This window comes from Notothenia coriiceps, unplaced genomic scaffold (assembly GCF_000735185.1).
Source record: "Notothenia coriiceps isolate Sejong01 unplaced genomic scaffold, NC01 NC01_scaffold00016183, whole genome shotgun sequence".
NCBI classification, from domain to species: domain Eukaryota; kingdom Metazoa; phylum Chordata; class Actinopteri; order Perciformes; family Nototheniidae; genus Notothenia; species Notothenia coriiceps.
Window position 1 is genome coordinate 9,554 of NW_011348884.1, and position 26,610 is coordinate 36,163.

At 39.5% G+C, this 26,610-nt stretch overlaps 5 protein-coding genes across 6 annotated transcripts; 3 read left to right on the plus strand and 2 right to left on the minus strand.

Moving 5' to 3' along the window:
• Positions 1-2,166: 2,166 nt before the first annotated feature.
• On the minus strand, positions 2,167-4,409 carry cmc2 (C-x(9)-C motif containing 2). The gene is made up of 4 exons (XM_010775778.1): positions 4,051-4,409; positions 3,169-3,285; positions 3,013-3,084; positions 2,167-2,907 (listed from the first exon to the last, which is right to left on the minus strand). Exons 2-4 carry the CDS (start codon positions 3,247-3,249, stop codon positions 2,824-2,826), a joined length of 237 nt encoding a protein of 78 aa, XP_010774080.1. The 5' UTR covers positions 3,250-3,285; positions 4,051-4,409; the 3' UTR covers positions 2,167-2,823.
• Positions 4,410-5,491: 1,082 nt separating this feature from the next.
• On the plus strand, positions 5,492-9,172 carry cenpn (centromere protein N). Its single transcript, XM_010775780.1, has 10 exons — positions 5,492-5,788; positions 5,907-5,952; positions 6,049-6,108; positions 6,390-6,463; positions 6,576-6,749; positions 6,838-6,939; positions 7,310-7,358; positions 7,519-7,628; positions 7,792-7,915; positions 8,166-9,172. Exons 1-10 carry the CDS (start codon positions 5,618-5,620, stop codon positions 8,285-8,287), a joined length of 1,032 nt encoding a protein of 343 aa, XP_010774082.1. The 5' UTR covers positions 5,492-5,617; the 3' UTR covers positions 8,288-9,172.
• Positions 9,173-9,554: 382 nt separating this feature from the next.
• atmin (ATM interactor) lies at positions 9,555-17,338 on the plus strand. 2 transcript variants are annotated; one of them, XM_010775782.1, is made up of 5 exons: positions 9,555-9,902; positions 11,949-12,074; positions 13,083-13,282; positions 13,385-13,439; positions 13,533-17,338. In XM_010775782.1, the coding sequence occupies exons 1-5, from the start codon at positions 9,672-9,674 to the stop codon at positions 15,105-15,107; spliced, it is 2,187 nt and encodes a 728-aa protein (XP_010774084.1). In that variant the 5' UTR covers positions 9,555-9,671; the 3' UTR covers positions 15,108-17,338. The 2 variants fall into 2 exon arrangements, with proteins under 2 accessions (XP_010774084.1, XP_010774083.1); XM_010775781.1 differs by having other exon boundaries at positions 13,385-17,338.
• A 124-nt stretch (positions 17,339-17,462) lies between these two features.
• On the minus strand, positions 17,463-20,368 carry LOC104949423 (uncharacterized). Its single transcript, XM_010775783.1, has 3 exons — positions 20,143-20,368; positions 19,813-20,040; positions 17,463-19,213 (listed from the first exon to the last, which is right to left on the minus strand). The coding sequence occupies exons 2-3, from the start codon at positions 20,005-20,007 to the stop codon at positions 18,350-18,352; spliced, it is 1,059 nt and encodes a 352-aa protein (XP_010774085.1). The 5' UTR covers positions 20,008-20,040; positions 20,143-20,368; the 3' UTR covers positions 17,463-18,349.
• A 440-nt stretch (positions 20,369-20,808) lies between these two features.
• On the plus strand, positions 20,809-25,735 carry LOC104949424 (protein phosphatase 1 regulatory subunit 3E). The gene has a single exon (XM_010775784.1). It carries the CDS (start codon positions 21,077-21,079, stop codon positions 21,998-22,000), a length of 924 nt encoding a protein of 307 aa, XP_010774086.1. The 5' UTR covers positions 20,809-21,076; the 3' UTR covers positions 22,001-25,735.
• The last annotated feature ends 875 nt before the right edge of the window (positions 25,736-26,610 follow it).

Consider the following 26,610-nt stretch of genomic DNA (forward strand, 5'->3'; position numbering starts at 1 on the left):
ATGGTAGAGAACAACGATGGTTAATTGTATAGGATGGGTTACTGTGACGGCATGGAATTCAAAGGTGGAAGGAGTGAAGTTAGGTAGCTTGAAGAGGGAAAAGCTCCAGTTGGAAGAGAGCAGGAGACCAGTGCCACCTCCTCTGCCAGTGGGTCTGGGTGTGTGGGTGAAGGAATATGCTGTGGAGAGAGCTGCTGGGGTGGATGTGTTGGATGGAGTAATCCAGGTCTCAGTGAGAGCAAGGAAATCCAGAGACTGCAGGGAAGCGTAGCCAGAGATGAAGTCAGCCTTAGGAACAGCTGACTGGCAGTTCCACAGGCCACCTGTAACTAGATGTTGGATCGCAGTGGAGCATGTGGGATAGACGAGAGCAGGCCGGTAATACCGATTAGGAGATACACGGGGCCAGTGATAATTGCGACAAGACACATGAACAGGAATGCAGAAAATACACATGATTATAGCATGAGGGGCTAAAAAAGAAACAAAACACCAGCGATACTTAGCTCAATCAAAGTAGGATTTGCCTCCCTCGTGACTCCCGCAGGACTCTAATGTCTTCGTCAGTCTGACACTCCAGGAAAGAGCTGCTAAAATGGAACTTTGTCCTGATTGCTGAGTTGTCACAGCTGTGTGCCTACGCCCCTTTAATTAATTAACTCTACAGCTGATGGGCGACAGCCGTGCCTTCTAGTCTATTATAATGCACTATTTCAGACAAGTGTCCACTGAGCCCTGAGTAACAAGCTGATCTGAAATTTCAAAAACACAATTGTAGCTAGAATAACTACAAAACAATTATACAGAGTAGAATAAATGAAACAGAGAGGTTTCTTGACTCTCATACTGCAAAATGTAATAGAATATTATGACAATACAGTATAAAAGATTTGAGCTTTATTCTGATTGGTTTTCTGGGCACATATTTTAGTAGTGTTGTCTTTTACCTCATTACAGTTGCTGGAAAGAGAGTGAATTGTTATTTCTTGTGTTGATTAGAAATTAAGAGTCTTTTCTCATTGATGAACAGGCCTGATTCATCCATTTGTAGCGTACTCTGAAATAAAAATGAAAGCTTTGGGAACAATACCATTAGATCAGGGGTGTCAAACTCAAGGCCCGCGCGCGGCCAAATGCGGCCCACGGCGTCATTTGATGTGACCTGCATGAGCTTGCAAAGAATATAATATACAACAATTGGTGTAATTGTTGAATATTTTATTTCAATTATTTGCCCTAGACCTCTAATTTCAGATGTAATTATTTATGAATTTATTACCATAAATGATAATCCAATGCAGAGCCAATAATGTAATATAATACATTATCTTATATTTATTATATATTTATATGTATCTAGTCTTGAAGTTACAACCGGCCCTTTGAGTGCAACCATAATGCTAATGTGGCCCGCCATGAAATTGAGTTTGACACCCCTGCATTAGATGAAGACGACCCAAGCTAAAAGGTAAGGCAAGTTTATTTAAAGGTCCACTTACTTGTGATTCTGAGAACTCAGCAGCATCTCATGGTATTCAGACAAATAAGACAGTTAAGGTGTATTTCAAGACATAAATGTGACTTTTCAATCACGTGAACACAAAGGTCAACCAACACGAGAACGAGGTCAAGAGCAAGAGAAAGAATGAGAAGACCACCATCCTTACACAAAGAGAGGGGTCCTATGACCACCAGCTGACATGACACCTTTACCAGCTCCAGTTGCTGAATGGAGAGCATGAGATGCAGTTGAAATCTCTAAAATATTTACTACCTGACCTTTGAGTTCAGATTTTCTTTACAACTTGGTCAGGGTTTTGACAGAGTTCACCAAGTCAACCGACTGCAAGATATTTCTATTTCAATATAACTCAATTTAATACCTGTTTTTTGTTCATACCTTTTTTTAAATTACTACACATATTTGTATCAAAATATTTTGCCAAAACAGACATCTTAGTATAAGATCTCCTAAGAGCAAATGGATTCAAAAACATTTAATCTATTTAATTATTATTACTTGGTCAGGCGAAAAAAGATGGAAGCCTTCACCATCTTCTAATGCATCCTATGAAGTATCATGTAAAAACATTTAGTTCTTTTCAAGAGCTGCATACAAAGTTTCAATCAGTTATAGAAATTATGATTTACAATAATGACACGATATTGAAGCATGGATTAATATAAGGATAATATCAATTTATTTGAAAGCAGTTAAACTTCTAACGAATCAATATGATTCCCCATTCAAATAAACAATCAAACAAAAATGAATGTGTTCACTCTGCATGTTCATGGGTTGACATTAAGAGCCACTGCTCATCCGGGTTTAGGTCATCTTTTACTTGCATCTTTAATACCCTGAAACTGGTAGAAGAATAGTCCTGAGGTGTCTTTCTAACTTCAACAGTTTGATGGAAGGCTTCTGCCTAACAGCAATCTTTCATCCAAAGTTCTCGATGATGTTACTAAAATGTTCTGGTAACGCTGTAAATCCCAGTCTGTCCGGGTGATAACAAGTCAAACGTGTTGTAAGTAAACTTTGCATCTTAACCATATCATTATTGGTATATGCACATCATATTTTAAATAACCTTTCCTTTAAAATAATATCAAAATGATGTATAGCACATGACACTTAGACCTCAATGCTTAATTACTTATATAATCCACACTCCTTTGAATTTTCAAAGAGACAGAAGTTGTCACCTTCCTGAGACCATAGGGAAGGCCTGTTACACAGTGTCATGCTTCATTCAGTGTCTCATTATCTCACTCCTTCAAACTGGTAGTGGCAGTGTTAAAGTTTCATTGAAATGTCCTTCAGAGATCCTCTATTATCCCTGCTTTCAGCCTCTTTTTCATGTCTTTGGCATGCTGCTTGCTGAGTTCCCGCTTATCCAGTCTCTGTTGAATGGTAAACAAACAAACAAAACAATTAATGAACAAAGCTCAATAATCAGATTTCTTGATGTTGGTCATTCACAAGGTGCTTAAAAATAACTGACGGACCTCTTTCTTCAGGCAATGACGCATGGCACGGTCCACATCGTTACACTTGCCAAAGAACTTTGTGACATTGTGCTTGAGGGTAGAAAAAAAACAGATTTATATTGTTATGTTTTCTGTGTAAATGAAGAAAAAACATTGTTTAGGAGCATGACATACCTCTGTGTGGCACTGCCTCAGAAGAGTGATGAATTCGTTACACTCTTCATTGTGCAGGTGAGGTGAAAGGTCAGGATGCATGCTGAGTTAAGGTCTTACTGTGTCACTTCGGCAATACTGAAATCCACAAAACAAGAGGAGCACTGAGTTGACAATTACGATGGGATTTTACTGAAATCACTGTCATACACGTCATTCGGTGGAGGCACGTTTACCATTAAAACACACTTTATGCTGTACTCTCATGGAATAGGAATATGCTTAACATTCTCAGGATTTAACCAATGGTTATTTTCATTAATAACTTTGTATTTGGTATTTAATTGTATTGATTGTGACTACTGTATAACATTTGTGAAATCAGAATTTGAGGAAATCTCCAAATTGTCTGATTTGCCTTGCGAACAAACCAAAAGCCAAACATAGCCAATTTCAAATACACAATGATATAAAAGCATCTGGAACTTTTGATTTAAAAATTGGATCAAACAATGAATCGATTTTAACAAGGACTTATAGTTTCTGTGCCACTTTCCACCATGTCATCTCAACATTGTTATACTCAGGTAAAGGACATGTTTTTCTAAGGGATACTAATGCCTCCCCATCCCTCTCCTTCCTGAGCTGTCATTGTGATGCTTTTTTTTCCAGTGGACACTTAGCTGCAGACACACACAGAGAGAAGGAGAATATAAAACAATGCAACTACCTGCATTCACCCTGAACCTATTGAATCATGATAACAATTCAGCCTTCACTAGAGATACACTAGGTATTTTTAGTGTCTTTCACACATTATGCTACATCATGTCTACTGGTTTATTTTTAAGCTATTTGATAACACAGTGCACTGCCGGCTGCATGTAAAGGTGATACACTTACCAGTGGGGAGAGTGTATCATCTGAGAAGTCCCGGAAAACGCTGGTGAATTATCACGTTAGCTCAGTGCTAGGCCTCTGCTAACGTTAACCGTATGTAACACAGCATCAACCCAATCAACCACTTAAGATATACGTATGGCTTTGGTCTTCCGTAGAATAGAAACACAGATTACTACAATATAAGATAACTACAGTAGTCTTGAAACTGTCTAACATTAATTTAACCAACACCAACAGCAAGAACTTGAAGGACGTCTGTCTGCAACAACACTTTTGGTTTTCGTAACTGTTTGGCCGGGTGATAGTAAATTGACAATGCTATACAGCGAATCAGCGTCAGTCTTTTTTCTCAACGCACCAATGACATGCGTTCTTCTCATAAAAGGCGGGACATTTGCTGACGGAAGTTCAGAGAAGAAACAAGATATGTCCCTGCAACGTACTTCCGCTTTTACTTATGGATTCAACTACCAAAAAAACTCTCTCTGTGGTTACAAAGCTAAATACAGTGTTTCCTGTCTTATTTTATTTGTATTTAAAGGCCATGTAATGGTTTATGTAATGACACAAATGTTTGCTTTATTTGCATGTTTCCAACTAACAATATTGTTGTAAGTTTAACAAAAAATATGTTAAGAGAGATTTATTATTGATATGTATTATTGACAATATTGTTAGTGTACCCCTGCAATTGTCAAATAAAAAGGGTACATTCCCATGTACAAATTATTTTCTATTTGTGTTTGAAATATAAAAATGTACTACATTTTTGGAATTTATATTTATTTGTTAATTTATATTCAGATTGTTAAAGAATCCTTTATTTCCATCTAAACTTCTTAAACTGAACATTTTTAAATTATCAAATATTTACAAGAAAATCAAACATTTCAGAAAGTAAATTAAAATAGATTTGTGTATCACAACTTTCTACTCTTCTTCCCCCTGCTATAAATGATCTCTCAATCCCTACGGCTTACTATGACAACTTTAAAGCAACCTGACTACAAGTTCAGGAACTGCTTTTTAAAATCAGAATAAACTCGTTGTTCTAACCCCACCAAGACCAGGTACGTGTAAGTGTAAAATATGAAATCAATATGTAAACATTGGTCAGTATTAGCATTGCTATGTCATGGCTGGGGAAACGTACAGAGCCAGTTACTGTAAAACATGTAGCCTACTTAATACACTTTTGCTATTTTACGGCAGAATGATAGGTGAAATAAGTATTTAACTAGTAATCACTAATTTTTTGAATATTGTAGTGATGCTTGTTAAGTAAAGGGTCTAAATATGTCTTCCACCGTTTTGCAGATGTTCCTAATGTGAGTCATATAGGAGCAATACCACCCCAAAACCACAGAGGGCGCTAAAGGGGTCACGTGCACTATTCTTGACATATCTGATTGGTCCATTCGTGTTCTCTTTGGTAGGCGGTTTGTTTGGATTTCTTCTCCTGCTACACTGCAAGCTGTACGGATTCAACAGTTTAATTAAAAAAACGATCCAATAAAAAACGATCCAATAAAACTGCTAATATTATAGCATTATTATCTGAGGAAGGATGGATGAATCTAAGAAACGCCTAGTGCAGCGTATCATTAGAAGGATACCGGCTAAAATGCTGAAAACAACGCTGGAGAAGTGGGGCCGTTTGAACGGGGAACAGCAGCGGGCCATGGATAGCATTCAGTCAAAATGGGCGTTAACGGAAAGCCTACTCGATATTTGCGAGGTAAGCAGACACTTTCTGATATTATAGGTTCTTCTGTTTGATCAACAGTGTAAAACAGTACATTTTCGATGAAAATGCAAGCTGAAGTAGTACTGATTTCGCTTTTTTCTGTACCTAGGAAAACGAGTTGGCAGTTAAACACCTCGCAGAACTCGAGATGATTTGTAAGTAAAGTGAAACTATTTATCTAATTTGGGTAAAGGTAATGCCAAGTCCAATCCAATAACCCTTCTTGTGTCCCCTTTTGTCATTGTCTCTAGATATGATAAACAATCCAGACCAAGGGATGTGGTATGCCTTCCAGCTTACCGACCCTGGAGGTAATTCAAAATACTTATTAGTACTATGGATGGCTGGAAGTTTGCAGCTATATTCTAACCAAACACTACAACGGGTTACAAGTGAAATGTTGGTTACTTCAACCAGTCAGCTTATCTGTTGGAGTTTGGTTAGTTATAGTGGAGGGTTAATTGATGATATGGTCTTGTCGCTCATGTATTCTTTATCTGTTTGTTCCAGGGATTTAAAACATTATTGGGATACATTTAAAATTTACTTTGCAAACCCGTATTGTCTATTTAATAATTTCCCTTTTCCACAGATGAGGCTCAATCTGTAGATCTGATGCAGTTCAGGGAACAATTTAAATCTCACCTAAAAGAACTTGTGAGAGAAGTAAGTCCAATATTCCTCCTCACGCGGCAAATAAACTATAACGTTTCAACATTGAAAGATATCACCGTTTAACATCCTATATTTAAAGTATGATTTAAAAATTGCATTCAAGGTGTCCGTCAAAATAAAAAAACACACAGATGAAGCCGTTTGGATTCGGATTGCATGGGGAGACGCCTACTCTCGCCCCGACCATCTCAAACCAACATATGTTGTCCACTATCTTCAAACACCATATGTCTTTGTGACCCGTTTGACTTCAAAGCAAAAGCCCATGTTATCCCAGGTGAGGGTTCACTTTTATATAGTTGGTTACCAGGTTGTTGTTTCTTTTGTCTTTCCATTCCCGTTTAACAGATGTATGTTCTTTGCAGGCCATGGTTCTGTCCACCAGGTATCAATATTTCAAGGATGCCAACCTCAGTGGCCGGAATCTCACTGCCATTAGGGACCTGCTGATGAGGAAATATCAACAGGTTAGGTGTTTTTCAACTTTCTTTTTTTATTTTTTTCACACACACACCACACAAAGCTCTGTATGCCCAGTCCAAATATTACTTAAAAGCATCCATGTGCTAAGAAGTGTACTCCCGACACAAACATTTCCAAAATCAATATGTTATGACTTTAATGCATCATGTTGTTGAACTAGTTTCTCGTTCAAGTTAACCCATTGCACTTAGATTTTTGTTGAGGGTTCACAATACTTCCAGTGATTTAGAAAATAAAGTTGAATTATGGATTTGCTGTAAACCTATTTATTTTACTGTCAGAATTGTCATGCAATTAAGAGTACCACTGTACAGGAGAAAACAAAATTGAAATGTTTTTTGTTCTAATTTTAAGGTCTTCCCTACCAAGTATCTCAGCCCTCTCACAGAAAGAAAACAAACAAGTATGTTTATCAAATCATCATGACCAAAAGCCAGTTTTTCATATTATGTTACACATACTTTAACATTGTTTGTTTAGCTATGTATATTTGGCATTAACATGTACTTCTGGTTGATTTTTGCAATGTGATTGGATTTATTTGGCTTTCATTCTGTTTACAGACCCACACATAGAAAGAGAACAAGCTAAGCCTGCAGCAAACAGACTTCAGATGGCCTGTGAGGCCTTTGGTGGTGGGACGTTACCTCAGCTACAGTCTGCAGTTTACAAGGTATCCCGAGGCATGCTTTGTGTATTAAAAATACTTAGCTTCATCTTTAATAGCTAAGTATCAAAGTCTAGTAAACAAAATGCATGAATTGCACAGAGTCAGCATCACTCAGCATCACTTGGGGCTTTGATCATCTCATTTATGCTCTGTAATCTTTACTCAGCTGGAGACAAAGTTCAGAGACCACACCAACACACTCATGACGGAGCGAGAGGAGCCCTTCAGATGTGCTGTCAAATTTTCCAGCAAAAACCTCCTGGAGTCACTCAAAAACTGCGCATCTTCAGGTATTTGTCACAGCCATTTATGTTTTTGAAAGGAAATTATACTAACATTTTAAAATAAAAAACGATTCAATGTTTCATAATTCTGCAATTTCCATAAATGACCACACGAGGGCACATAAACACACGTTGAATCATCCCCTCTGTAATGCTCTTGTGACATTATCTATCATGAATATTTTGGTCGGTGCATTCAGAGTGTTTTCCTTAAATCAATCAAAAATAATTGACGGTCATTTGTTTTTTTTTACAGGAATTGCATCCACCCCAGTCACACCTCTGCTTTCATCTATACCCCTAAAAGGAAAGAATTATTTTGTCATCACAGACAATGGACCTGGTCCTTCCTCACAAATGCGCCAAACACAGAACTGATGGGCGACAGGGGCCGTTTCTCAATGTCGAGTATACCTGCTGCAGAGCCACTAGTTCAAGTATACTATGTCATTGAGTGGCGCCGAAGGACTGTTTAAATGCATGTTTAATGCCCAGCTCCATCATCGGCGCCACTCGATGACGTAGTATACTTGAAATAGTGGCTCTGCAGCAGGTTTACTCGACATTGAGAAACGGCCAGGAACTTGATTTTTAAAGGAGTCAAAGCATGGCGCCATGTCTGGACAACCCAGGGTTTGCTTTTATTGTTCTATCCTCAATCTCCTTGTTCAAGAGCCACTGCCCCTCCAAGATCTGTAGCAATTAATGTACCTTTATTACCCAGTTGCAAATATCTTATTAGTTGACGATCGATAATTGTCTTTTTTTTTTTTTGTGCAAGAATGTTATTTCTAGGAAATATATGTCCCAAATTGAATATAATGCTGTAACATTGTTTTGTGGAGTATCGGCTTGTGAGAGTGAACTTTAGTATTCACGCTCCTCATAATTTGGCGTTTAAAGTCAATGTCACAGGGTTTATTTAAGCTCCATTGTCTCAGCACAATGTTTTTAAAGGATACGTTAAAACTTTTTTCAGGTTTGTCTTGAAACTGTACTTGCATTCCCATATGTGCATAGATAAGTTACTGGAGTGTCCTGTGCAAGCTGGCCACAGAGAGATTATTCTCATCACAACTACAGTGTGATCAAAATACCCAACGCTCATAAGATTTAGCCATGTCAATTGAGTATTTTCCAAATGTAAAGTCTATGTTGTCAATAGCCCCCCATGTGTAACCCACAAGGACCCCTCCTTTTGTTATACGGTAGATCTGTGATACCTCCCTTTAACAATAAAATGAAAACAGGCTGTTATAATAACCATCAGTTCTCTTTGGTTCCTCTGTAGAGCTAGGCTATGGAATTGCTAAACTGATTCTATATATATATATTTTTGCTATCAGCTACAACCTACAAAAGTCGGTTTGATTTAAACAATTTCTAGAAAATGTCTGTGTGAGATCAAACTATATTATACCAACAGTTTTGGTTGAAAAAAGGAGTTACAGCTTCTTGAAAAAATGCAGTTTTAGTGCTTCAAACATAGCTTGTAAGGTGCATCAATACTACAGTGCATTAGTCATAAACATATTAAAGGAGTCAGTCATATTAGAAAACTTTAGTTTGATGGTTTACTTGTTTCATGTAAAACGGAAGCACGTCATTAAACCGGTTGTGACGTAAGATCAGCTGGTTCAGTCGTGCTAATAGTGGAGTGTTGCAGCCTTTCAGGCAAAGCTGAGGGAAGATATGCCAATGTTAATTCAATGCTGCTGCTGGAGGTCTCAGCAGAAAACAAACGGACTGTCAACATAGAAACATGGCTGCTTCTGCGACGAGCAGGGCGAATAACAGAGGTAACGCCACTAAAGACAGTCCGAGATGCCATGAAGAATCTCTGTCGCAGTCACGGGAAATAATTAAACCTACCATCACGGAGCTGACCAAAGAAGTGAGGACGAACATCCTCTGCACCGTGGAAGGATGTGGCAAGATTCTCCCCAACACACCTGCATTGAACATGCATCTTGTTAAGTCACACAGGATAAAGGTAAACCCTTAACTAAACCTGGTTAGTGCTTAACGTTAGCCTTTCGCTTAACGGCAATGCTAGCTTAGCTAACTCATTCTCGTGAAAACGCTGTCAACAAACAGGAAAACGCAAGTCATCCACAACAAGTTAATTTAAGCTGACGTGACGAACGATAGTCATGCTTGTTGAACACGAAGTCATGGTTAAACGTTTGGTAAATGTTGACTTATTCCTATGTGAGTGAATCTCCATGACAGTTGCATTTAGGGAGCTAGCTTCATGGTCACTAGCTAACGTATGTCATCAATTAATGATTGGGGTCGCATGTCATGGTTGGTGCTGAACTTACCGTATCAACATGTTTTATACAGCTAAGATTACATCTTAACACCTTAAACTAATGGACTGTTTGTAGTTTTTGGGAGGATGTTATTGGTTTGGCTAACGATAGGGTGTAAAGGGAAATCTCTTTAGGGAGTCTCTTTACATTTCAAAATATGATCACAGGACAGTACACATTCTACTTCCAATACTTAACAGACATCCAAGTGGAGGAAGCCGATGCATGTTGACCAAAGTCTACTTTTGACCCTGGCCCTTTTGTCCCCATGGCTTTTCGTGGGAGGCAGTCATTCACTGTTTCCCCTCCATGAGTGAAGTTCTTTGCTGGAAAAGGCTACATGTTGTCCTGAATTAGACTAAGCCCTTTGTAGGTGAAAACGATCGTTTGAATTAGATCTCAGAAGTAGTTACTCTTGCCAAGCTGAAAAAGTGTGTTTTTAAATGCCTGATTTGTGTTTTTGACAAAACATTTGTGGCACTATCTGTAGCTCTACTGCATCACAAGATAGAAGTAATTTATATTAGCTGATCATTACTCCTAGTTCTTACTGGCCATGAACACTAATACATTTCATACCAACTCATTCACTCAGCCCAGTTTGGATACCTTTCCTAAGTTTAATGCGCCCGCTTCGTGCTTGGCTATTGGCCTTTTCATCTATATCACCTACTTTGGCAGCAAGGAGAAGCAGAATTACACTATTACTCTGACTTACCACCGTATTAAAATGTCTCCCAGAAATAAGAAAGGACCAAGGCTATAGCCACATAAATGGCTGTGTGTTGACCCCTTAGTATCAGAGCAGTGCATTTCATCCAGTTTTAGACCACATCCAGTACTGACTAATGACTAATAATAATCTTGACATGACTCAGGCGTAAGCCTATATGACCAGATGATGTAGATGAAGTCAACTAAACACAACATTCAATGGGAGCAAAACATCTGTTTATACTAACTCCTTATGACAAACAAAATGGTGTCAGCTTTAGCTGTTCTGTTCCCTTCAGTGTTAAAGCAGACCGAGGTCACCTTGACCACTGGAAGGCGGCATTGTTTGATCGCGTGATGGGTTTTGTCTGATTCCCCCATGCAACTTATAATCAGTGTTGGTGCTTTTCTCTGTAATGAGTAAGATTTGCTTGTCTTTTCTACAATGATGTACAATATGATAACATCTGCCTTGGGACAAGAATCAGTTACATCCCACACTGCCAAGCTCTTTAGTTTCTTTGTCAGTTATGTAAAGCAGAGCCTAGATTTCTTCAAAAGGTTATGATAAAGCACATGGCATATTTAGCTACACTGAGGAAGGGAAGAAACACATTTGCGACCATCACTTTTAATCACAATCCTTTTTAAGATGGATTAAAATTGAGTACATAAAGACAACATTGTAGAATTTGAGGTATACAGTTGGTGTTGTGTGCCTTTCAAATCAGTTAATGTAAGATATATTGTAGTTCAAGTAAAACCTAAGTTTATCCGCTAAAATCTTAAAGGTCTTTAACAGTAAACTTGTTAGATTGCCATCTTAAAACTTTGTTCAACCCTTAGAATAACACATAAGCATTGTAGTGCTATTTGATGGTTGCGCTTGTATTTATGGTAATCACATAATTCATTGAGTTGTGCAACGCTCACTGTAAGCCATGATGATTAACGGCATGACAATTCTGACTTTCCTCTCTTTTGTCTTTCACCGACTTTGTCACCCTCAGGATGGTCTTATCAATCCTACGGTCAGAAAAGACATGAAGGGCTCTCAGAAGCTCTACTGCTGTCCAATTGAGGGTTGTCCCAGGGGGCCGAACAGACCCTTCTCCCAGTTCTCCCTGGTGAAACAAGTAAGCCTTTTCTCCAAGGATCTGTTATCCTGTCCATGCAAGTAATATAGCAAAATGATGAGGTTAATAGCTCCCAATGTTTCACTTGGTACCAGCGGTCATAACAAAGAAACTAATATTAATAACTAAGTACATTAACTGAAGCACTTATGTTACTTACTACTTCTACTTTATATGATGTCTGAGAGAAATAGTGTAAACTCGACTACATTGGTCTGACAGCCTTAGTAACTTTGCTAATTCTAATTTATCTTATTAAGCTACCCTGCAGTAAAACATTAAATAAGCTTTACAGCTTTCAACAATAAAGGGATAGTAATTGCATCTACAATTGTAATATAGAAATATATAATACTGAAATAGAGTATTCTGCTTAATGAGTACTCTTCCTTCCGGTAATTGAATTATATTTTGATGATACTTTTGTTCTCATACTTGAGTAACATTTTAAATGCAGGATTTAAACCAGTAACACATTCTACGCTTTTTTTCACACTGGTATAATTACTTTGTAAAATATCTGTATACTTTTTTCACTGATCGTATTGTCATACTGATATTCTGTACAAACTTTGAAGTCCACTGAGACAAATGTAACATTTGTGATATTGGGCTATATAAATAAACATTGATTGATTGATTGATTGACTGATCGCTACCAAAAATGTTACACATGTACATTTTACAGGATCAAATTAGTACTGCTAAAGTGTGTATATATATATATATACCCAAATACTTTTCTACTGCCATGTGTTGATCAACAACAACAAGCTATTAGCATTATTTATCAGCGTACCTCATATCCTCTTAGATATTTAACCAATCGCACATTGCTGAGACCAACTGTTACTTACTGTTCAAATCAAGTCACCTTCAAGATTAAACAATAAGATAAGATAAGAGGTACTTTATTAATCCCAAATTGGGACATTTTAGTTTAAAAAAAAAAAAAAAGAAGCAATTGTATGAAATGAATTTCTTGCTCATGTATCTGTTTCATTGTAGCACTTCATGAAGATGCATGCAGAGAAGAAACACAAGTGTTTTAAATGCAACAATGGCTACAGCACTGAGTGGGACCTCAAGAGGCACATAGAAGACTGTGGGAAGACCTACCACTGTACCTGTGGCTGCCCCTATGCTAGCAGAGCTGCTCTCCTCTCCCACATCTACAGGACAGGACACGAGATCCCTACAGAACACAGGCATGTACCTGCATGGCTCAGACTGATTTATATTGAAACCATTCAAATAAATATGGCTAAATATTAATTTCGCTTTCTCTCTTCTATTGTCCTGCTTTACAGAATTCCTCCAGTAAAAAAGCGAAAGATGGAGAAACTGTTAGGTGGCTCTGAAAAGGTAAAGATAAACGAGTCGACCTGTCGGATCATGTCAGTGAGTCAAGAGCTGACAGACACTGCTCTTTCTTCTCACACTACCATCCATATCCAGGACTCGGGGAATCAGAGCTCAAACCCCCGTAAGAGCCTCCAGAAGATGCTCCTCCCAAAGCCCAAGATGGCGCTGGTCAGTGTTCCTGTGATGCACCTGGCCCACCTGCCTGTCCTCCTTCCATCTGCAGAAGGGGGGACTCTGAGGTCTGTCATGCTGGCAGTGGACAGCCATGGCTCCGTCCGCACCCTTCACCTTCTGTCACATCCCCAAATTGATACAAAGAGTCTGTGTTTCAAAAATAGCATGCCTACGTCCCGCTCCAGCCTTGGGGCTATCAGCACAGGGGTACAGGTCAGTCTGGACCCTGCAGATGACTCAGCTAGCCTGGCAGGACATAGAGGAAGAAGCACCTCCACCAACATTCAGACGGACAAATCATACTTGTCGAAAATGCCAACAGGAGTAGGGGTTGGTGAGGGCCTGGCATTGTGCTCTGTGGGTGAGTCCTCTGTGTCGTCCTGCTCCCAAACAGACATCAGCGTGAGTGCCCAAGTCCTCCTGCCAGTCAGCGTTGAAACACAGACATTCCCCCCCCGAGCCAGAGCCACTTCTTCTATTGCGGCTCAGACAGACAGTCAGTGCACGAGTCAAATTCCCTGCTCCTCCTCCTCCTCCTCTCTGCCCCCATACAAAACCAGGCAGACGCAGACATATGTTTTTGTGCCACAGCCAGAGGAGAAGGTGCAGGACCAGGCCATCCTGTGCTCCGACCTATTCGACAGCGTCTCCACTCAGACCGCTCTGGAGATGGACGACACCCTCAATGCTGCGGGAGGCGGTATGTGTTTCGGGGTGCAGACTGATGAGCTCAACTCAAACAACATGGCAGATAACCAGACCCAAACAATGACCTTGTTAAATGACCTAGAAAATATTCTGTCAGACAGCATGTCAGGCCACCAGGTGCTCTCAGTGGCCTCTGCAGGCTGTGGAGCAGGTCTGGGATCTGTTCAGGAGCAACACACTGGCATAGACTTTGACTTTGAAGAGTTTCTTAATGCTGTCCACATCCAGACCCAGACAGAGGAGAGTGAGCTGGGAGGACTGGGTGGGGACACGCCTCTGGAGTCTCTGGACATCCAGACCCAGACTGACTTCCTCCTGATGGATGAACTGGACCAAAGTGAGGGACCAAGTCGGACCCAGGCCAGTGACCTGGAGCTATTTGATACTCAAACTCAGACTGACCTCAATTTCTTGTTGAACGCCGGAAGCCACATGCCCCTGAGCAGCATCTTACGACATTCAAGCTTTTCCATGAGCACTGAGTCTTCAGATACAGAAACACAGACAGATATCCCTTCATTTGCAACAGGTCTCTCTGCTCCGACTCCTCTGAGTCAGGGTGAGCAGGCCCGGCTGCTGAACAGCACAGAGACTCAGACTGTGACCAGCCAGTCAGACAGCCTGGGAAACCTCTTCCTAACTAGCAACGAAACACAAACCGTCATGGATGACTTCTTGTCAGCAGACCTGGCGTGGAATATGGAGTCTCATTTCAGCTCCGTGGAAACCCAGACATGTGAGGAGCTCTGTGCTCTCCTGCAGAACCCGGAGAAACCCAACAGCTGAAGCCCTCTTAGTGAAGCTGCTCCTGCAGTACAGGTCTCTCATGCCGTTCTGTTCCTGTGAGAGGAATCAGTCCTAGCAGTTAGCAGTCTGCGAAAATGTCTTTGAACATTCCACTGTAGACATCTTGTCCAGAGCCTTTCCAGGTGTACATCCTCACAGCTCTCCTGCACTTTATTAGCTCAATGGGCATGATTTGATAGCTCCTGTGACCGTTTACATATTTATTTGCACATTAAGTAACATATTGTTTGTGTCTTCTCTTAAATGCCAGTTTACTTCTATGTTTCAGTGTATAACCAATCTGCTTTTCACTCTGGTCTTACTTGCTATTTAAAAATAACAGATTTCATCAATGTTAGATCTGCACTAAAAAGGGATAACATCTTTAGCTGTGCGTATACAAAGGTTATGACAGCATTCTGATGTGCATTTACTGCATGAAAACAATTTCATCTCAGCTGTACAGCAAACAACATTTTGCATTGAGTTTACGTACATGTTTTGAAATGTGCATGAAGCCTTTACTTGGTCAGCACAGTAACATCATATATCTATTCTCAGCTTGCTCCCTTGTTGATAGTGGTTCATTAGTGGCAGCAAGAATATAACATCTGAATAACATCCTGTGAGCTTTACAGCCAGTGGAAAACTTGACTAGCTTTATGTTTTCCAAAACCCCATTAAACCTTTAACAGTGAACAAAGCATCGCTAAAAGCTGTTAAGAGGCATCTCTGAAACACACCATTACTCATGCAGATGTGGCACAAGTGAAAAGTAATTGTTTGTCTTATTGTTGCACACTTTTCATTGAAATGTGATTGTGAAGTTTGATGTTGTGTAAACACTCTAGTGTGTATGGGCCTCTATAGCTAAGCAGTCTGTTCAAATCAGTAAGCAGACTAAGCTGTCGGTGTCTTTGACTTATTCATTAGCTAGCTGTAAGAGTATACAGTAGCAGTGCTGTGTTACTGTACAGAAACACATAGGGGATTAGAGCAAGGATTAGCTCAGAGCTATTGTGTGTGTCCACAACCTGATTTTGACTGAAAATAACCTTGTTGAATATATTCCATCATCAGATTTTCAACCCTTAACAATCAGAACAGTATTTTAATGTATTGCTATTTGTTTCTATTATTTGGAATGTTTTGATTTTTATTGTATTGTTGCACTAAGTTACCTCACTAAACAGGCACCAGACTGTGTTGTACATGGGAAACATGCTATAGGCCTTGATTATTTGTTCATTTTGTTATCTTGGTGCCTTAACCCAAGTACTAACTTTAGTTCTGTTACATACGATTTGCTGCTTCGAAGTCATTTATTATTAATGCTACTTGTTTTGGAAAAGTATCCAACTCAAAACGTGTCATAATCCTTTAATTCTGTTCCTTTGCATGTTTAATCTATTCTGTGTTGGTATTTTCATCCTGTTTGCATGACATATCGGACTGTCCCCAGTCTTTCTCCATGGTTTCAATGGAAAGATGTGTGGTTTGTCACTTGAAAATAATGCTATGCAGCATTTCATCAAGAATCAAATGGATGATGACGTTTCACCAACGAGGCGTTTTGGGGAGGTCTTTTCTGTGTTAGAGTTTTACTCGCTACAGGGTGTACTTTAAGGGTTTTGACTCTGCAGACCGTTTACATGCAGAAAAACCTTCATAACACACAAGGGGACGGGTAATAACCGGAAAAGCATGACATGGGACCTTTAACATAATTTCTTCAAGACCATTCGACTCCTTTTTGGAAGGGTTGTTAATGCTTTGTTAGATTTAAACTGAAGAATGTACACAACATACACTGCCCAAGGTAAACATACTCTATTTTTTGCACACACCAAACGGTTCAAGAATCATTTCCCTGTGTTAATAACGATTTTTACCCTATGCTACATTTAAATAGTTCTTGTATTGAGTTAAATACTTCTTGTTCGTGGTTCCTGAATGCAAATACAGCATTACAGCTGCTCCCTGCTGGTTTAGTGGCACAGGGGAATGCCTTGCTTTAATGCAGATCTCTGTAGAAGCCTTGTCAGTCTCAAGTGTCTGTTACAGTGCTTTATTTTTCCTCTGTAGGGAGTGCATGCAGATATTTTCCCAGCACAAAATATTTGTCTAAGAGGAATTGACGTTTATGTTGCCTATATGTGTAGTGCTAATGGTTGCCTTGATTAATTGTTGATGCTACACTACAGATGTTCTAAATAAACTGCTGGAAAGTGTACGTTGTGCTACTTATGACTTTTTTATAGGATAAAAGTGGAAGAAGAAAAAACATTGCACTCAACCAGGATCAGTACAAAGGTTTCTCACACACACACATCGCTCGGCTTGCTTATCGAAACGTTCTCCTTTTTTTAAGTGAAAAAAAAAAGAAACATTTTATAAGTTTCCCTGAATGTAATGTCTTTCATCTTTTCTCCGTGACTCTTGAGTCCTGGCTTGTGCTGGATATCGCAACTCCTTACAAATGTTTGGAGTAACCATTTTATTTTGCATGCACATTCAGGTAAGACAAGAGTGTGGTCTAGTAAGTTACACCGCTGGTCTTTTGTTTATATAACAATACCACAAGCGGATCGTGGATACTTTTTTATTTAACAGGGCAGCTATACAAAGAGGTAGTAAAAAAAACAAAGTAACACAGGATCATCCCAGTTGTAAATCATGTGGCAGTAATTGGCTGTCCTTTGGAGACCAACATGACACAGTACAGTATGATCCCAGCATATAGTGCAGCACTGATAACCCTTACATAACCCAGATTCCATCCACAATTACCAGGAAGCCAACACACTGGCTGATATAAAACTAAAGTTGTCTACAATTACATTTGATAGAGCACATGCAGTTTGGCAACAGGTTGTATCTTTATATCTAGTTTTGACCTATGTGGCGGAGGTTTAAATAGTAGAAAGTGTGAAGCACACGCACAGCCATGTTTCTTATGAGGTAGTTACACAGTTGCTAGGTAACTAGAACAGCTTAATGAGCACTTGTGGGATTTGTTCATGACAAAATAAAGGTCTAAAGCAATTAAACAGCCTAACGTGAATGCTAACTTGACTGTCATCGGTATTGATAGTATGTTGTACCCGTTGTACCACATTCTCTGCAATGAGTTGTATGTCTCATACCAAATGTTGATGTTAACATTGTATGTGGTGGTGAGGCTAAGACATGATACACGTTAGATAAAATAGGTTTTTACTTGATTAATCCTGAGTTGCACATTACATGCACACAGTCTTGCCGGTGTGCAAAAGGGGTTGTGCACCTGCAGTGCCAGGGTGGAGGGCCTGAGTGAGGCTCTTTCCCATTGAGTAGCTGGTGCCGTGCACTGTGTCAGGTTTGGAATACACTGGTAATTGATACCTCCTGGGGACAGAGACACTCACAGAAGAGAACAAGTGGGGGTTTTGCTGACATGTCCGGTACTTGGTGGTCAGTGCTGCAGAGTTAGCAGGAAGCTCAGGGTTAGCAATACGGTCCACTCTTGATCCACTTTTCTTATCAAACATCGTTAAGTTTTCTTCCGGGATTTCTCCTTCTGGAGCCTTCCTTCCACTGCAGGGCTGGCCTATGACTTTTAGAGGATTCTGATGTTTTGATATAATTGGTGGTAAAAATGTGAAGTTTTTAATGGGAACCACCATGTTGTTTGGCCTATGTCTGTGTCTTTGAGGCTTAGTGTGCCTGTTCTCTGAGTATCTGGAGGGTAGATGGTGATGCTGCAGGGTCTCTCTGAGCATCCCTTCCTTTTCTGTCTTCTCTTTGTGTAATAAATTAGACACGGGGTCCTGCATTGCACTGGGGACAGGCCAATCTGAGGGGTCTTTCTGCAGAGCTGCAGCAGCAGGGTTAATCCAGTATTCCGTCGGCTGGTTTAGTGACATGGCCTTCTTAAAGCTGTCATGCAGGCCCTCTTCAGACTCACAGTGTTGCTCTGCAATGCTGGCTGAGCTGTCTGCTTTAGGGATTGTCGGTTCAACATACAAGGGGGACAGGGTCTCAGCCTCCTTAGGCTTCGGTTTCTTGTATATCTTCTGATTCAAAAGTATGCAGCTCAGTGGAGCAACTCTGGCCCAACCATGAACCTGTTGTCAAATGAAATATAATGTTAATATAAAAACAACAGTTGTGATATGTTTAAACCGAAAACCGACAAAGATTGCTAAGTCAAATTTAAAAGTAAGGTAGTGGAAATTATGCTAATATTGTTACCTCGTTCCTATGTGTATTACATAATATCATGAACAAAAGATATGCAGGATTTAAAATTAAGAGAGCACTGTAGCATTATCAGTTTCTCTGGTGTTATTAGTTATAGGTGTTTAAGTAAAATGAATGGTTTTTATTTTATTCTATAAACTACTTACAAAATGTCTCTGTTGAAAATCAACAGACACTGGAATGGAATGGCTATCATACATATAGAGATATCGATTTAAGAACAATTTGGAATAGTCTCTTATTTTTTTCCAGAGCTGTATATAAGGGATACATCAACATGTGGAAATATAATTATTTAGACATTTAAAAGTAAACGTTTATACGATAGTTATTCTGATTTTAACATCATGTTGACTCCTGTGTTAGAAAACACTTACTCATGATCAACATACACTGTAATATAATTCACAAAATCAGATTAAGGCAGGCAGTAGAAAAAGGTTTGAAGAAATAAGATACGTACAGCTTCTTCCCAACCAGAGTAACAATGATACTCATGGGGCTCCAGTTCGTTCATGAAGACCTCCTCACTAAAATCTAGAAGGGCATCAGCATGTCTCCTTTCTGGTGTCTGCTCCCCCACTGCCTCCCCCTGTGTTGAAAGCTCCTTGTCTGATCCATTCACAGATGAGGTATCCACTTCTTTTAAAGTCGACATTATGTAGTTAACTCATGTGCTTCATTGTGAAATCTAGACAGAGAGAAAAAAAAATATCAGAAAAACAGGAAAGAGCTGGCTCAGGCTACATTTAGATGTTACACTTGTACTTATTTTGTTTTAAACTTCACTCACCAAAAGGAAGACATCTGTAGTCCCATTAAACGCATTAAACGGATTTGTATAAGTATTCCCATAGCAGAAAGCAGCATTCACAGATAACTATCGTGGTGATCTGTCTTTCCGGTCCACAGAGTTTTCCCAAACACAAGTGCAGAGACTCTGAATGCCATTACAGACGAGCTGCAACGACGTCGTCATAGCAACCCGTAGAGGCAGCACGGGGGAGATGTGACGTAGAGAAAAGGGGAGGGCTCCTGCTCCCCATTCAGATCAATTATTACTTCCCTGGTAAGCCAAAAATATTCAGTTAAACTCTTATACAGTACAATATATATTATAGTAAAACATAAGAAAACTGAGACTTATGTTAGGAGGCTGCTCATGATAAACGTGATTCATTATTATTATTATGAATGAGCCGAACCGTCCTAACACAGAACATGCCAACATTCAATAAAATGTGATAAAAGACAGTTATTTTTGTATTTTCTGTCAGCATTTGGGTCTCTCGTGTAGTCGTGTTACAATTTGAAAAGGAGGAAGTTACTGGATTGTGAAGGAGGAAACCACATTGGTAAATTGCAACGTTCACTTCTGCACGTAGAGCAATAGACGTCACGCAGGCTCACGTCACTTGAGAGAGAACCCCACATGATGTGAGGGACGCTGCCGATGGGAAAGTGTTCTCTTTTTTTGTATTATTTATTTTCAATGCGTACCAAGCGATGGCATATATTCTTCACAACCTTAAAATACAAGATCTGCAATAGTTGGAGTCGCACTTTGTTGGTGCACGCACAGCCACGGCTTGGTTTATTGGTCCAGAGCAGCACAGTGTCGACCTCTGACGCAGCCGGAGCACCTATCCGCGAGGGCTCTATCTCTCCACGCCGGTCTTTTTCATCACGACCACTTCGGATCTGCAGTGCATAATCTGCTGTGTTTTATGGAAGCGGACTCTCTGCATCCTGTCGTTGTCATGCTGCCCCCAAAGAACTGCCTTCCCAGGAACTACAGCTGCATAGCCGGACTGTTCGGAAGCCTGGCATCAGCAAACCCGAGGCTTGATGATGGGGAAGATTTTGACATGATCAACGATAACTGTGTACCTACCGATAGCCCCGTGGTGGAAGAGAGACCCCGGGGAAGAGAGATCTGCCTGAAGCCTCCACAGAGTCCAAATCTGCGTCGGAGATGCAAGTCTCTCCCCACACCCACAGAGAGGGCCAAGTTAGAGATCTCACGCAGCAGGAGTCCAACCAGTCAGAAAAGGGTTCGGTTCGCCGACTCCCTGGGCTTGGAGCTCATTTCAGTCAAGCATTTCGATGATACAGATGAGCCAAATGTGCCTGAGCGCATTTTGGCCAAATTACCCAAAGGACACCTGCACCTTACTCATTTGGACACAAAGTTCCCACGTACTCCTGCGCAGCCTGTATTCATGGAGTTGCAATTCACCAACCCAGGTACACTACCCGAGTTTGAGCTGAGAGTGAGGGAGGTGCACGTCTTGTTAGAGACAGTGGAGGCAGATGAATACAACCTTTCCGGGGTTGTGCGCGTGTTAAACATGGCTTTTGAAAAGAGCGTCTCTTTGCGGTATTCCCTTAACAACTGGATAACATTTATGGACAGCCTGGCTTCCTATGTGCCAAACTCAAACAACGGTGACACCGATAAGTTCCGTTTCAAGATCGTCATGCCTACTTACCTTGACAACGGAGGCACGTTTCAGTTTGCAATTAAATACTGCGTCGGAGGGCAAGAGTTCTGGGACAATAATAATGGGAACAACTACAAAGTGAAGCGTCACCGACTCAAGATGTCCCCGCCGCGAGAATGGGAGAATGGATGGATTCATTTTATTTGAGCTTTGTCGTCTTAAGTGGCACACTGCGTGCGTAATTTGCGCGTAACTGATCCCTGGAAACCTTAAGTATGACTGTGGCTTTTTTTAAATGTTTTTTTTTCTGCCATTGCCAGCTACATGCTGTGACCATCGCTGTGACACAAAAAATTCTACCACAATAATTCAAATATTTGTCCCGCTGCGTTAACAGATCGAGTGGCGAATACTACAGCATAAGCCTTTGATAGGTGCCTGGTTAGGGATGCTCTTTGATCATTTGCCTTGATTTCAGGGCTCTCTTTACAGCTTGGTGCCCTTTGGGAGGGCATGTTCACGTTATGTAATATAGAAACACGTGCCACGGAAAAACGTGCCAGGCAATGCCGACTATAGGCATCACAGTCCCTGTTAGGTGAAGCTGTTAAATGGTTGGGGGCAAGGAGCTGTTTCAATTAGTTTGCTTTGCATGCTTGCGTGCGTGCATTCATATTGGCTTGATGGGAAGCAGAAAGCATGGCATCTTGGCTGATATGGATGCCAAGATAACCTAGTGCATATTCATCCAGCATTCTCCTGCAGGCTGGGAGAAACACACCCACATTGTCTTACTTGACAGACAGAAAGAAGTGGCAGGTTGTTTTATTAAAACATTCAATGTATGATTTCCCACTGTCATGCCATGGAAAAATGCCTTATTTTAAGCCATGATTTGGGAAGTTGTGCATTGAATATTGTACAGTATTCTCTTTATCAGGCTTGAAAGCATTAGATTACATTTTAAATAAGGCCCTTTAGGTACTGGGAATCAGTCAGTGTCCATGGCTTTCAATCCAGGGACACCATACTTAGTCATAAACCAGCAGCATTTGCATCTATCCCAGAGCCATTTTATATTTTTGCTGAATAACTGTTTTGCTAAATTCGAAAATCAAGAAACCCTTACCAAAGTTCAAGACTATGAAAACGTTTTATTTAATGATTAAACCATGAAACATATTCCATCAAATCATAAACGCTGTGTTTATAAAGGATGAATTGCAGTTATCCCATGCTGTATTGTGATCAGAATTAACAACTTGAGTGTGGTTTTTGTACCACCAAAGAAAATATATTTAGTAGCAATGGTTGCAAAGTAAAATATACCTCATTACTAGCAGACCTTTTCTCTTCTATTTCAGGTAGACCGTTTTAAAACAGATGTTATTTTCACAGGAATTATTTTACAATGGATACATTGAATCAGAAAAGAATTATTGCAAATGTGCTGAATCAAAACACAATGTGTAATCATTTTTAATGTTCTTTATTCATGTGTAACTCTGTTTTCTTAGAGCACTGTTGTTTATAGACAAAGTAGCTATTTCACAAATGACTGTATTTACAGGGCTTTAAAGGTACACGATAATATCCTCATTCGCCACTGTGCAAGAATAGAGCTGCTCCTTAAATATTTTGAACCTCCTGAGCCTGATATTTCCATCCTTAGATGGCAAACTGTAATCAAATTACTTCATTTCCAAACCATATGCATAGATTGGTGTTAAACAACCAGTCTGATATCTCCATACAACAGCAGTCATACATTTTATTTTTTTTATCGGGTAATCTTCCAAACTTTCTTCCGAACATTTCTGATAATGTACTCTGTGGCAAACAGGCTATACTATTTGAAAATGTCAATATTCATCACGCTGATCTTGAGGTGTATGATATTATTTATGTTTTTAGTGTAGAAACTTGATTTCAGATCAGCAAGAGAAACAACAGACGGGATGTTTTTAATTCCAGTGCTCTGACTTTAATCTGAACAACACTTCTGTGTTCTGTGTTTACATCATCTCGGCATCAGAAGGAAGCTTTCCTTTAATGAGGCCATCATGTTGGGATGGGGATAAAGACTCTTCCTGTAACCACTTAGTTTTTGGAGCAGTTCCACTGTGTTTCCATCAGTATTGTTTGTCTATAAATCCAACACGGTTTCTGAAGCTATACCTGTTGTTGTTAGAATCGTTTTGCCAAAGTGAGAGGTGGCCAGCACTGAGGTCAAATGTTGCTTTCTCTACTTTTATCACATCTAGACCTGCTTTTTATTTATTTCAATACACTGTGGATATAAAGATCTGGCCACAGCAGAGCTTACTGTGTGCTATGTTTTTAAATCAGTCAGTATTTGCATATTGTCTGCTTTGGCCTGTGTAAACTTTGTTCAAGCCTTGATGCTGTGCAACACCAGAAAGCATTAACTATCCAGTCTGACGTGGGTACTGAGATGCATCAATACCAATTAATCACTGCCAAAACAGATTGTGTTTTTTAGGTTTTAACGTTGGGTTTTAACAAGTCCTGACAATATTTGCTCGGTCAATTAGTTTGAGATTACTTGACATAAATGACTGTCGGAATATGATCCTTTCTCCATTTTTCATCCAATGTGACTCTCTGGTTAAAGTTTACAAAAGTTTGGAAACTCTAAGATAGCAGTGTCCAGTTTTAGGCTTGTTAATCCAACACTGCTGTTGTTATTGGTGCATCCCTACCATAAAGAAAACGAAGGGCTTCTGGTCTAATTAGATTTTCACCTCAATGTCAACGTAACATTTTGCATCCGATCTCACTGATATTTAAATATGTATGTAAATGTATTAATGTTTCATATTGAATGTCTTCCTGTTACTATTCTATGTTGTGTGTATTTTGAAGCATTATGAAAGCAGTATTGAGGGAAGCGAGAGGTAAAAGTCTGTGAAGTTGGAAAATAATATATTATGTGCCCAACCAAATTCTCAAAGCACACTTACTATTAGATTTAATTATCAAACCTTTATTAAATATAAGTTAAAATAAGGCTGCTTGTAATATTGGTTATACCAATCAATGCAATAATTTGTCTCAAAAGAACGTTGTGAGAAAGGTATTGCAGAATTTCCCTAAAATAGGTACCAACATGTGAGCAATCTGAATGAAATGAGTACTTCGGAAACCCATGTGCACAAATATGGGTGTGCAATGCCTTATTAAAAACATTTTACAAAGAGACATGAAGCAAGATGGAAGAATGCAAGTGCTTGTTTGTCGAGAAATAATGTGATTTCTAATGGGTGGAAATATGTGCACTGTAGACATGACAAAGGGACAAATATGTGCAAGAAAGGGAAAGCAAGGTGCACTTTGATAGTAGATACGTTTTGGCATGAATGACGTATGATTGTAGCTGACACTGAGTAGACTTTGTCAAAGCAGGTCCAATGCACTTTGAGTGGGAACAAGGAAAGGATTATGGCTGAACGTCACTGTACATTATAAATGACATATTATCCATGCATAGCTACTAACCAAGATGTTTTTCATTCTTCTGCTCTTTTCTCTCACTGTGAAAAGCCTCAATCACGTCTGTTGTATGTATAGCCATTGTATGACATAGAATTTATTTCAGTGAGTTTTGTTTTGTGTATTCTATGCAACCACTTCCATTTGTAACACCTAAGTCATCGGACTGTGTTAATCTATATTGTGATCTGTCTTTTATTTTGTCTCTTGCAGTGAACTTTATTATTAACCATGTTTGCATGAACAACTGTGACATACATTTATTTAGTTTTCTAATGTAACCTATATTTTGTTAAAACAATGGTTGATAAAGACATTTGTGATGGAAAAAATTACTCTGCCAGTACTTGAAACTATCAAAAATGTTATCTCAATACCTTCTAGCTCCTAATTGTATTGCTTAATGGTAATCAATCAATAAATCACATCTCTTAGAATCTAGAGAAACTGCACTGTATTTATTATAATAATTTAAATAAGATATTAGAGTGCATGTGTTATAATATGCAGGGCTGTTCCTGTGTGTGTTCCCGAGGTGTCTGACTTAGATCAGCTGAGCATCTCAGCTGCTGCTGGCGCCCATTCATAAAGCAGCACACTGCAGAGGGCTGCAGCCATCGCCATTGTTGTCATGGCTGCGGAAATGTCTTTGAATTGATCACAGTCCGACACCACGCCCCCTTTCTGTTGTTGGAATGGGAGGGGTTGGAGCCAGAGAGCTGAGCAAATGTGCAACACACAGCATGTAAAAGATGGGAAAAAACACACTTTATTTGACCTTTTTTTGTTGTTGTATCCCCATATACATATAAGAATGCCCTCATGGCTCAAAGAGTAAGTGCATATATTTAACTTCAGACAGACTTAATGCAGCTGTGTGTTCAGCTTTACTTTAATCAGCTGTTAGTAGTCTTTTAATCATATATTAGATCTGAACATTTTTAAAATATCCCCGCACTTCAACATCTTAGATGCTCAACCGATGCATTGAGTATATCCTCTAAGATTCATAGCTTATTTGTGTTTTCTTTTATTTCAATTTATTTCTGTGTTAGTGGTCCAAATAATATAAATATTATAAATATAGCAAAATACAATAATTTTGCAATCTCTTTACTAAAGCTCTAAAGCTCTCTCTAAATAGCGAAGGCCATTCTCATATAATAAATATTTAGCCAACTGGCAGGCAATTAGATAAAGCCACAGCATAGAGCACATCGACAAAGCCTCCAATTCTTTCATTCACTAATGAAAGAATTGGCTAATAACGGTACAGTGATTTAATGCGATCTTGACTGATGGAA

Bases quoted from the DNA above. Each gene is read 5' to 3' on its own strand.
- LOC104949423 (XM_010775783.1), bottom strand. From the start codon at position 20,007: ATGTCGACTTTAAAAGAAGTGGATACCTCATCTGTGAATGGATCAGAC. The intron at 19,214-19,812 runs GTACGTATCTTA...ATTTGACAACAG, and splicing joins ACTCTGGTTGGGAAGAAGCT to GTTCATGGTTGGGCCAGAGT.
- cmc2 (XM_010775778.1), bottom strand. From the start codon at position 3,249: ATGCATCCTGACCTTTCACCTCACCTGCACAATGAAGAGTGTAACGAA. The intron at 3,085-3,168 runs GTATGTCATGCT...TCTACCCTCAAG, and splicing joins TGAGGCAGTGCCACACAGAG to CACAATGTCACAAAGTTCTT. The intron at 2,908-3,012 runs GTCCGTCAGTTA...ACCATTCAACAG, and splicing joins GTCATTGCCTGAAGAAAGAG to AGACTGGATAAGCGGGAACT.
- cenpn (XM_010775780.1), top strand. From the start codon at position 5,618: ATGGATGAATCTAAGAAACGCCTAGTGCAGCGTATCATTAGAAGGATA. The intron at 5,789-5,906 runs GTAAGCAGACAC...TTCTGTACCTAG, and splicing joins GCCTACTCGATATTTGCGAG to GAAAACGAGTTGGCAGTTAA. The intron at 5,953-6,048 runs GTAAGTAAAGTG...CATTGTCTCTAG, and splicing joins CGCAGAACTCGAGATGATTT to ATATGATAAACAATCCAGAC.
- LOC104949424 (XM_010775784.1), top strand. From the start codon at position 21,077: ATGGAAGCGGACTCTCTGCATCCTGTCGTTGTCATGCTGCCCCCAAAG.
- atmin (XM_010775781.1), top strand. From the start codon at position 9,672: ATGGCTGCTTCTGCGACGAGCAGGGCGAATAACAGAGGTAACGCCACT. The intron at 9,903-11,948 runs GTAAACCCTTAA...TGTCACCCTCAG, and splicing joins TTAAGTCACACAGGATAAAG to GATGGTCTTATCAATCCTAC. The intron at 12,075-13,082 runs GTAAGCCTTTTC...GTTTCATTGTAG, and splicing joins AGTTCTCCCTGGTGAAACAA to CACTTCATGAAGATGCATGC.